Here is an 11,126-nt window from a genome sequence, read left to right as displayed (position 1 = left end):
TCTTCTGTATCCCGCCCCTGGAGGGGAAGAAGGCGCAAGGAGGACGGACTGGGCAAGCAGCCAATCGCAGGGCGGGAGCGGAGGTCGTGGGCGGGGCGAGTCCCAGCGCGGGATTCGGGGATCGCGTGAGCGCGCCCGCCGGTGGCGATCGGGTCTTGGCGGGGGTCCAGCAGGCCCGGTGTCTGTTCCGACGGTGGGTTCACACGGGCAGCGGGACTAATCCGAATTGGGCGGTGGCGGGGAGCAAGGGCCGCTCCTGGTGAGAGCGACAAGCGTCGCGAAACGTGTTCGCCGTGGGAATGGGGGGGGGCTGGGCCCGGGTGTCCCACGTGGAGGAGGGAGTAAGTCGGGGCCCTGCCCAGGATCCCCGGAGCCTCCGCGAGAGGGAGAGGCCGAGGGAGAGGGAGAGGGAGGGCGGGTCTTTTGCAAGCCTAAGGGCGCTTGATGTCCGGAGGGGGGCGGGGGGGGGAGAGAGAGAGAGAGAGAGAGGATGCTCCCGCCCCATCATCCTCATCGGTGCCCCCCCCCACACACACACATGCATATCTCCTCCCCCCCCAGATCCATTCTAAGGGGGAGGTCCCTTCCGGCCTGAGGTTCTCCTCCCTCCCTGCGGGGCCCCCTCCGGGCTTCACCCCTTCGGGAAGGCGGGGGGGGGAACGGCCCCTTGGCTGCTGCTGCTCCTGCTCACCCGCCCTCTCCCCAACCCCCCCTCTTCCCCCCCCGGGCAGGGACCGGTGGCGGCGGGCGATCATCAGCACCCCCTCCTCCTCCTCCTCCCCCTGGTGGGGTTTTCCTCCCGAGAACCTGCCGGCGCCCCCCCCCCCCGTTTCCGGTTCTTGCTTGTGGATCATGGGACCCGGGAGCCCCTGCCCGCTGAACCACCGTCGCTCTTCCGCCCCCTCGGCCGGGGGGGGGGGGGAAAGTCGGGCCGTGTCTCCGAAGGGAAGGGAGAGCCGGGATTTCCTTGGGCGGTGGCTTTTCCGCTTGCTTGGGTGTGTGGCTTATACACGTATAATAGATTCGTGTGTATGTGCGCGCGTGTGTTCCGGAAGGCAATAGAGGCAACTAGTTAAAAGTTTGCATGTTTTTATATTGCGTATCTAACAAGGAGGAGCGTTACTGGAGGATTCCCTTGCCACTTCGCAAAGAAATAAAAGCGTTACAAAATGCAAATGCAAGAATAGACGATGCCTTGATAGTTCACAAAAAACCCTGAAAATTATACACTATGCGAGTTTTCATGGATAAATCCCCACTTTGTGATGAGGCGCCAGTTGCTGCACAGACTGTGGCAATCAGCTTGCTTCCAAAGGGGATAAACGTACGGCACATTTGTATGTTGATGTTGTTTTTTGGATGAAGGGAGCTGCTGCAGCAGAGCCTGGCTGTGGCCCGCTTCAACCCTTTTGCGCGTATGCTCCCTTTCCAGATGCCAGCAAATGTGGAGATCAAAGCACGGGTGCGAGATCTGGACCAGCTTGTGAGAAACGCAGAGCGCCTGAGTGGATCACCTGGCACCGTCATTCTGCAGACAGACACGTTCTTTCCTGTCCCTCACGGGCGGCTGAAACTCCGGGACCTACAGGTGAGTAAGCAAAGGCAGTGTGTTTTATAAACTTTTGCTCTTTTTTTTCCCCTTCGGAGCCTGGGCTGTCCCTTTCTTCAGGGCATTTTTCCTCTTCAAAAGTTTCCTTCGAAACACATTGACTGCATCATGAGAATTCAGGTCCTCTGCCATTTACTGGGAAACGTCGCCTTTGGCTGTTAAAGTCAGGCGTGTGGCTTGTCCGATTAAGGCGTGAGCAATTTCGGATGGCCTCCTAAGTTTCGGTTCCTAACCCCCCACGTTAGAAATGGCATTCCCCTATAAGATCCCTGTTGTGTCATATGATGGGGAAAGCGTATTGTTGGTCCATCGCAACCTGGCTGAGCCAAGTCTAGGAGGACGCCTGTTTCATCCACAGCTGGCAGTATAGCATCGCTTTTATTAAGTAGAAGTAGGGAGCAGTTCCGTAGATCTTGCTATGGTTACCTTCTTCCTGGATGTTTGTCAATGAGTGTCCCTCAGTGGGCTCTGTTGTTGTTACGAAGAAGTCTCGTGGCACAGAGGTTAAACTGCTGTCCTGCAGCCAAAACTGTGCTCATGCCCCGGGGTTCAATCCCAGGTAGCCGGCTTAAGGTTCATTCAGCCTGCCATCCTTCCGAGGTGGGTAAAATCAGGACCTGGCTCACAGTGGGGGGTGGGGGCAATGTGTAGCTTGCAGAACTAACTTGTAAACCACCCAGAGAGTGCTTTAAGCACCATGGGGCAGCATATAAGCAGCACACTTTACTGGCTGTCAGGTCGCTTCTGACTTACACTGAACGTATGAATCTGTGGCTTCCATAATGTCCTCTCATTAATATCCCCGCTTGGCTCCTGCAAACGCAAGGCCGCGGCTTCCTTTATTGAGTCAATTTATGTTACGTTCCATCCTCTTGTCCTGCTGCCTTCAGCTTCTCCTGGCATTATTGTCTTTTTCATCAAGTGTTGTTTTCTCATGACGTGCTCAAAGTGTGACAACTTGAGTCTCATTGTTTTTGCTTCCTCAGAAAGTTTAGGCTTGATTTGATCTAGGACCCACTTGCTCATCCTTCTGGTTATTGAGGTATCCACGTAGCTTCCATCCAGCACCATATTTCAAACAATTTTTTTCCTGTCATCTTTCTTCACTGTCCATTCTTCACATCTGCATACAGTAATTCAAAATACAATATGTGGATGGTTTTGGCTTCCAGTGACACATCTTTACACTTGAGGAGACCTGGGAACTTGTTTTACAGAGAAGCCAGAGGGAGATATCCAGCCCATGATGGTTTTAGGTTAAGGGAACTCATTTCACTGCAAACAGATCAGCCTCTGCTCCAGAACTCCCAGCGTTCAGGATCTGATGATGGTTAGAGATTGTTAGCAAAGGCTGTCAGTCCAAGAGTGGACGTTTTCTGGGCTTGTCAGAAATGGCGAAAGGTTGACGTTCATGACCTCCCTGGGTCCTTGTTTAGTAGTGTCAGTCATCGCTTTTCTGTAGTTTTATTTTAGAAAGTACTTTGAATTCTTGATTTCCTTGGTCCTGCTGAAGACACGTGGGTCTGGGAGGCTGCTGGGCTGTTAGAAGTGAAGTGGGCAGATGGAGGCGCTGTGGCTTTCCCCCATCCCTCTCAGGGATCAGCCCTGAGTCCCATCAGGGACGCGGACATGGATCCTGTTAGCCCTTGGTAGAGAGCCGAAGGCATGAAGTCTGCAAAGGGAGGGAGGCAGAGTTGCTGGGTCCTACATCTAGACCCCATGGCAGGGAGCCAGAGGGTTCAAGTTCCCGACTCATCCTGAGTGAGTGTTTTCCCTCACTGCTTAGCCTTACTGCTCTCCTCCTAAGGAGGCGCGTGCCCGTTACGTGGATCTGCCTTGCTGGGAGAGATGAGTCCTGGTGCATTCGTGTCGTGCTGCTATAGCGGAAGGGTTCCTTCCGTGACATCTTCAGGGCTGTTTGTCTCCGGGACCCTGTTTTGCTGAGCTGCGAAGTGTTTTGCCAGCGAGCTTTTGCTTTTCTCACTGTAGGCAACTTTGCTTGACTTGGCGCCAGCCGTGGGGCTAACGATTAGCAGGGCAAAAGGGCTCTTCTCCGTGACTGAGGGGCTTTGGGGACAGGTCTGAGAAGCGGGACACAAGGAGAAAGGGGCGTTGGTGAAGAGAAGAAGTGAGCTGAACACACATGCTATCAAAAAAACCCCACCAAACCCTCTGCCAGCAAGGAGACCCTTTGAATGGCTGGGACTTTTTTGTTGTTGTTGTTCTTATTTAGAAGGGAGTGGCAACTGAATTTTAACCCTGAGAGATTGCTTAATGAAATAGCATTCAAAGAAAGAAGTTTGTGCCTCGTTGCTGAGATGCCAGAGTGACTTTACAGCTACATTCCTTACACAGGTACCCTCTTGGTGTGCTGGACTACAGTTACCAGACTCCCCAGCCAGTGGTTTTGCACACACACACCCCCAAATCTATGCAGGACTGAGCATGCCTTATCCCATGGGCTCCTGGTGGTTAGGAAGCTTTTAGGGCCGGGAGGCTGCTGGGGCGTTCCTAGGTGCCAGCCGGGGTGAGCAGGAGGGGCCCCTCGGCCCTGGCATCTCTTCATTCGGGCACCCCTGGCCCGTTCCAGGCCAAAGAGGTGCTTCTGCCACAGTTGCCCAGGTGACAGAAGAGGTTTTAGCCCTCCAGGCTTCCCAGTAATAAGTATTCCTTTCTTCCCTCCGTGTCTTGCGAGGGACTGCCAGCTTCACTCCATGCCTATAAGTAACCCCCACCCTCCATTTTTTAAGGAGACGCACATGCCATGCCTGTTTATAGTTGCCCACCAGCTGTCCTGTGTTTTTTTTAATCAAACCTGGGAGGGTGATGGGCCTTTCCTCCCTGCAGATGGCTAGCTGCAGTTTCCTCACTTGTCCCTGAATGGCTGGGGAGAGACACACCCACCCCCGGGACACAAACGCCTCTGTCAACCGTCCATGTGGCTCCACCAGGACACACAGGGGCGGCCTGCCTGGTTTGTGCACAGGCTCCTTCTAGGCTTGCAGGGAAGGCAGGCCTCCAGTCCAGGCGTTCCTCCAGTCTGGCAGCACCGTGGGGGGCTCCTTCTCCTAACTGTGAGGGCGGGGGGGGCTACTTGTGGTCCCTCTTCTGGGGGCCTGCCGTCTTTCCCCCAGACTGAACGGACAGATCCTGGCCAGGCCAGGCCGAGGAGAGGAGGTGGTAAGGGCCCTGCCTCTCCCCTCTTGCAAACCCAGACAGGAGGTCAGGGGTGGCAGAAGCGCTCGGAGCCCTCGGAGGGAGGGGCCTCTTGCTGGGAGCTTCCCTGTGTCGAGAGGCAGCTTGATCTCCGGGGGGGGCCCTGGGACTCTCTCCAGCAATGTTTCTCTTTGCAGGATGGCCGTGGGCAGCTGGTGTTTTATGACCGCCCCGACGCAGAAGGTCCCAAGCTCTCCCGTTACACCATCTCGCACACGGATGACCCAGCGGGGCTGCTGGTAATTCTTGGTGGAACCTCCACCCGCAGGGGTTCCTCAGGACGGGTGGGGGTGGGGGTGGGGGTGGGGGTGGGCGTGAAATCTGGGGGCCCAAGGCTCCTGCATGCCCTCATGTTCCGACGAGGTCAGGAACCTGCTCACGATGCGTTCCCTCCTGGCTCCAAGGTCGGCCGGGTGGAGGAGGAAGGTGGCATTCTCCTTGCCCAGGAGTTGCTCAGCGTGGGGCACCCAGGAGGACCAGTGAAGGAGATCCACGGGCCCAAATACTGCTGCAAGGTGGATCTGAAAGCATACCAAGCAGGTGCAGAGATGGGAAATGTTTGCCGTTCAGACTACAGCGCCCAGAATCCCCTAGCTGCCTTGGTTATAGGCCCTGCCGGCTGTTACGTTCTGGGAGCCATAGTCCAGAACCCAAACTTTTCCCGTCCATAGGCCTCGGGCAGCAACCTTTTCAAAGCTGCTGGACTTTAAACTGGGCCAGTGCTAGGAGGCTTCCACTGAAACCTCTTCGAGGGCCAGGGGAGAAAGACCAGACCTAAACACGGCAGGAAAACTCCTCTCATTGCCTGGTGCTGAGCCAGGCTCTGAAGAGCCCAGTGAGTGGGCAGATTTCTCTAAAAGAACGGGAGAAGAGTTCTGATCCGCTGGATCCGAGGCCTCCTCTGTCGAGCCTGTCCTGTTGGCCACAGCAGCCAGCTGGGGACCTTGGTCCGAGGCCACCAAGCAAGGCACGGGGCAATGGCCCTACGGCTGAGATCTGCCAGCAGCAGCGGACAAGCAGAGGCAGCCCGTCCGCATTGTCTGGGGTCTCCCCTGTTCTGACTGGGAGCTACTCCCTCCAACCTCAGAAAGCAAGAAAGGTGGCGAGGGCTTTTCCTGAGACCCTTTGGACCACAAGCTGGTGTTCTGCCCCTCGCTGAGCACCTTGGCGGGTGAGGGCAGAGGCGCATGTCCTATTGCTGCTCCGTCCCTCCCTCCCTCTGTCTGAGCCTGCTTCCTCTTCTCTTGGCAGGCAGCCCTCTCCCAGGCCCTCGGGGTTCAGGGCACGGTGAAGAAAGAGCGGCACCTCTACCTGGTGGGCCAGACCCGTGTCCATGTGGATTGCGTGGAAGGGCTGGGCAACTTCATGGAGCTGGAGGTGAGGGCAGCTGCGTGAGCAGGACCCACGATCGGGCAAGGGGAGGTTCCTTCCCCTGCAGCAGCAGGGAGGTCGGGGTGGGTCCAGATTGATTCGGGCTCCTCCAAGAGGCTCCAGCCACCCAAGTGGGCTCTGAACCTCAGACCTGGAGCAGGGGGCAGCCTCAAGAGTCAGTTGGGCAGGATCAAGGCCAGGGTGAAAGGCGTCAGATTGCGTCCAGACGGGGGCAATCGAGGGCCACGAGGTGCCATCCAGGAACGTTTTGGCCGCAGGTGGCCCTCCTGTGTGGGTTTCCTGCACCCAGCACCTGCCTTGGCTTCTGCGGGCATTTTTTCCCTGTGAGCCACCCACCATTTCTCACACCCAAATAACATTTCCCAAGTGCAGGATGGCCTGTGACTGGGAGAGGGCCCACCCCACCCCCCCACCCCCAGTGGCTGCAGAAGAGTGACCTTCACAGGGACTAAAAATACCTGGGGGCTTTCTGGATGCACCGCGTGGCTCGCCTTGAGGTGCTTTACCACATGGTCCATTGACACTGCAGAGGGAAGGAAGTGGCTGGTAGAAGCTCCTTGACTGGATCTATGAAGTGGGGAGCAGCAGCCGAGTTGTGTGTGTGTGTGTGTGTGTGAGAGAGAGAGAGAGAGAGAGAGAGAGGATGAGAGAACGAGAGAGACTCGGAGACAAGCGACCGTGAGAGCTTCTGCTTGCCTTCTCTTTCATTCCTGGGTCATGAATTAATCACAAAAAGGTGAAGATGTATTCATCTCAAGGGTTCATTATGTTCTGCAGACACAAAGGGGAATGAGAAGATGGCTTTAATGTTTGTAATGAGGACCCAACAGTCATCTGTTGAGTGCGTAGATTCGAGTAAATGGTTTGAATGTCGCAGGAGGATGTCCAGCCAGCAATGATTTGGATGGGCAGTAAATTCATTAAGTTTCAGCAAGAAGCCTTAGCGGTGGCTTTTATTTTCCCCTGAGAATGCTTCTGAAGGGCGTAGGAGGTGCCAAAGGATCCTGAGGTTGTTGCTCTTAAATGCACAACAAGATGTGCATAAATGGCAAAGGCTACCTTTTAGGACCCTGCCTCGAGCAGGGGGTTGGACTTGATGACCTTAGAGGCCCTTTCCCCCTTCATGGTTCTACGGTTCTGTAAGCCACAATCGACGGCCGTTGAACCTGCAATATTGCAAATGGCAAATGCCTTCTTGCATTGACTGCGGACATTCAGCATAACTGGGAATGTTCTTCAGGCCGCTGGTCGTTTGGGGCATAACTGTTTGGAACAGTTCGTGTCGGTGGTTTCAGGTGCGCCTGCTGCATCCCTCTGCGCTTGGTGTCCTTCCCGGGCATGCTGATCGAGGGCTTGTGCCTTCTTCCCTTCCAAAGTCAGGGCTGCTTTTTCCTGCTCCTGGCTCCCTGCAGTTCCTAGCAGGAAGAGAGGCCCGGAGTGTAAAAAACAAATCCTTGCCCGTTGGACTTTAGCCTTTTGCTTGAGGTAGGGAGCCAGGCAAATGCCGGGGCAACCCGTATCCCAAGAAGTGACACTGGCTGTACTAGGATCTGTCTGCCTAAGACATCGTAGCCCACACCTGGTGGACCTTTGGCCTTCCAGGTGTTTTGGATTACAGATCCCAGAATCCACAGCTTGTATTGCCAAGGATAAAGGAGTGGGGGAGTGGCCACCCAAAACATCACCTCTGTCTCACCTCTCCTGGAGTGAAGGTTGGCTTTATCCCTCTCCTGCCACTGTGATTTGCCTTAGATTCTGTGCCACACCCTGGGATTCGCCTCGCTCAGGCCTTTCCGGATCCGTTTATGATGATCCGGCTGCCCACTGAGGACACCGTCATGGAACTCTGTTCTTTGACCTAATTTGCAGAACTCACATTCAGCCAGTTTTGTCCACAAAAAGACGGTCTGCGTCTCTGTTTTCAAACCAGCATACACCTCTAATGAGAAACGCTACACTCCGCCTCCCGAAGCACCCTCTGTGTTTGCTGCCCGTCAGCCTCTCCCATGCCCCCTCTTCAACCCTCGGTACCAGAGACCAAACCAGGTATTCTGCCAGCGGCTCCTTCCCTGTTTGGCGTTCCTCACCCCCCAGGTGTCTTAGGAGACCCCGTTTCCTGTTTTTGATCCCTGCAGGTGGTGTTGCAGCCGGAACAGAGTCTTCAGGAGGGGGAAGAAGTGGCCCGCCAGCTGATGACCGAGTTGGGCGTCCAGCAGGAGGACCTGCTCTCCGGAGCCTACCTGGACCTCTTGCTGGCAGGAGGGCAGAATTCTCCGTGAGACGGTGCCCTCTCAGTTTGTTAACAGCCTCCTTCACGTGTTGGGGGTGCATCTCATCAGGGAGTAGAAGGGTCTATTAAAGTGCAAGAACTGCCTCAGAACGTGACCTTGACTTCTAGAGAAAGGGTTGGTGGCTCGTTGTGAACAGCCATGGGTGGTTCCCTCTCTAATCGTGTTCACAGCACAGACGCTGTTCTTCAGCCATGGCAAAATCACTGACACCCTTGACCAGGGCCAGAAGCTCAACATTCCTGGGTGATGCACCCTGCCGAGGGGGCCGCTTGCTGGTGGAGCGTGTCATCTATCTTCTCTCTGGAAACGAGAGAAGTCCCCTGCCTTTCAGTCTGATGCTATGGAGCCCCTCATGGCTTTTGTGACCGGGAATACGAGGGATGAGACGACACCCTCTCAATGCGCCTCCAGGAGGTGCTTCTCCAACTGCTATGGAGCCCCTCTGGCCTCCAGAACATCTGTGCAGAAATTTTGTAGCTGACCCTTGGGTACCAGCCCCCATGGCAGCTAATATCATGATAAGTGTGTTAATCTTTGTGTATTCTACAGGAACAGGTTAAAGCAGAGATGAGCCCCCTTCCTTCTCCCCCATCCCTGCCCGGTCCATGTACACAATAAAGCTCATATACCACCAATCGTTAGCCTCAGTGTGGTTTATCTTTCATGGCCCTGCGACAGAAGTGGTTTGCAAGAACAGCCGCGAAAGATGTCTCCTGACAGGGAAGGCTTGTGGTGTGTGAGCTACGCCAGCTGTGCTAAAACATTCTGGAAGAAAGAAGCCAGCCAGCTGGAGATTTGTCCTTCTCTCAGCTGAAGCCGATTCACGCGCTTGTTCTGCTGCATGAATGACATGGGAGGGGGGGAGAGAAGGAAAGGAAGGCTTTTGGGAAATCGTTCCTTAAGGAAGAAACTGTCGCCCACTGCCAATGCCACCAAGACCCAACAGAAAATCCAATTCCTAATCTCTTTCTTATCCTCAGTCTTTTCATTAGCAGATTAATTTTGCTGATAAATTTAGGAGACCATTCGACCCAGAGTTTGGAACGTTGTTGAATATTTGTGATGAAGATATTTGTTGCCATTGGCCTAACATAATTAGTTTAAATAAATTTCATCCAAATCACTCTGTCCAAAAAAAGCAGTGTTTTAAAGAGTAGCAAGTAGCGATAGGGAGGCCATGGAAGGTAGGAGGGCCTGACGTGCTCTGGTCCATGGGGTCACAAAGAGTTGGACACAATTTAACGATAAAACAACAAGAAAAAGTAGCGATAGGATGTTCGTGTAAACAAAGTTGTTCCTTTGTTTTCTGAAAAACCAGTCTCTTAAATGTGAATAATTTGTTGACAAGGAAGAGGGGTACTTGAAAGTTTTCTGTCTTTTTCATGTTTTCCCTCTTTCATATTCCCTTTCTTTCACTCTTCCTCTGTCAAATTGCCCAGGAATTTTTTCATTCAGTAGCATTCCAAGAGTTGCCCCCCCCTCTCTCTCTATATATATATACACACACACTGTTGCCTGCTTTTGGAGTAGATTGATTTTTCTCTTTTGCTTTGCCACTCTCCTTTTGCAAGGTCATTTGCAAGGATCCTTTAGGGCTCAGGGATAAGTCCAGGCTGTGAGCCTGCATTGTCAGCAGGGGTGTAACTCCATCCAGCACAGGTTGAATCCCCTGTTCCCTGACCTGCGTTTGGACTGACCAGGAGCACCTTGGTCTTGTCCAGATTAAGTCTCTGCCTGTTTACTCTCATCCAGTCTTATCAGCAAGTGCAGACACTGGGGTTAGAACTGGAACACCTTTCCTCAGAGTTAGGCAAAAAGGAGAGAGAATTTGAATGTCGTCAGCAGACTGGTGGTGCTGAAGTTGGAAGCTCTGGACAACCCCTCTCAGTGGTTTCATGCAGATGTTAAATGCATGGAAGAACAAGACGGCATCCCAGGCTAAGGGCTCAGTCGTCCAACGGAAGTCATCCACTACTACCTTCTGAGTTCTGTCTAGGAAAGAACAGAGCCTCTATGAAACGGTCTTGCAACCCCATTCCAGAGAAGGGGGTGGCCCAGAGAGATGCTCTGGTTGATGGTATCAAAGGTTGCAGAGAGGTCGAGCAGAACCAACGGGGACGTCCCTCCCCTGGCCCTTTCCTGGAGTAGGTCATCCACTGGAGTGACCAATGCAGTTTCCGTCCCATGACCAGGCCTGAAGCCAGATTGAAATGGATCTTGATAATCCACCTCACCTGGGAACCCCTGGAGGTGAGAAGCCCCCCCCCCAGGCTCCAGCCCTGACCCCAAACAGAACATGGCAGACTGGGCCATAATGGTGGGGTCCAAGGAGGGCTTTTTCAACAATGGTCTCCTTTAGGTAGGCTGGAACCCTGTCTTGCTGGAAGGAGGCATTCACCGGCCACTCCCCCTGTCCCCCTGTGGCAGCTTTCATGACCGGGGAGGGCCAAAGATCCACCACAGAGATGGTGGCCTTCACCTCTCCCATGTTCCTCAGGCTGCACTGATGGAAACCTCTCCATGAACATGGGTGAAGCAGTGGCTAGAGTTACATCCATTGGGCCTATATCATCTGCAGCATCCAAGCCAGAGCGGATCTGAGCCAATATGTTTGGAAA

The 11,126-nt window shown here is 54.2% G+C and overlaps 1 protein-coding gene and 1 long non-coding RNA gene across 2 annotated transcripts; one reads left to right on the top strand and one right to left on the bottom strand.

Moving 5' to 3' along the window:
* Positions 1–122: 122 nt before the first annotated feature.
* On the top strand, positions 123–9,143 carry LOC144583277 (uncharacterized). The gene is made up of 5 exons (XM_078376777.1): positions 123–259; positions 1,433–1,588; positions 4,945–5,064; positions 6,077–6,202; positions 8,353–9,143. Exons 2-5 carry the CDS (start codon positions 1,433–1,435, stop codon positions 8,494–8,496), a joined length of 546 nt encoding a protein of 181 aa, XP_078232903.1. The 5' UTR covers positions 123–259; the 3' UTR covers positions 8,497–9,143.
* On the bottom strand, positions 7,007–8,353 carry LOC140707807 (uncharacterized). Its single transcript, XR_012087991.2, has 2 exons — positions 7,914–8,353; positions 7,007–7,632 (listed from the first exon to the last, which is right to left on the bottom strand). It is a non-coding gene; the product is annotated as an uncharacterized LOC140707807 (long non-coding RNA).
* Positions 9,144–11,126: the final 1,983 nt, after the last annotated feature.

Source organism: Pogona vitticeps, chromosome 5 (genome assembly GCF_051106095.1).
Source record: "Pogona vitticeps strain Pit_001003342236 chromosome 5, PviZW2.1, whole genome shotgun sequence".
NCBI classification, from domain to species: domain Eukaryota; kingdom Metazoa; phylum Chordata; class Lepidosauria; order Squamata; family Agamidae; genus Pogona; species Pogona vitticeps.
The sequence above is the reverse complement of the archived record's forward strand: the minus strand, read 5'-3'. Positions and strand labels throughout refer to the sequence as shown.

Bases quoted from the DNA above. Each gene is read 5' to 3' on its own strand.
- LOC144583277 (XM_078376777.1), top strand. From the start codon at position 1,433: ATGCCAGCAAATGTGGAGATCAAAGCACGGGTGCGAGATCTGGACCAG. The intron at 5,065-6,076 runs GTAATTCTTGGT...TTCTCTTGGCAG, and splicing joins ATGACCCAGCGGGGCTGCTG to GCAGCCCTCTCCCAGGCCCT. The intron at 6,203-8,352 runs GTGAGGGCAGCT...TGATCCCTGCAG, and splicing joins GCAACTTCATGGAGCTGGAG to GTGGTGTTGCAGCCGGAACA.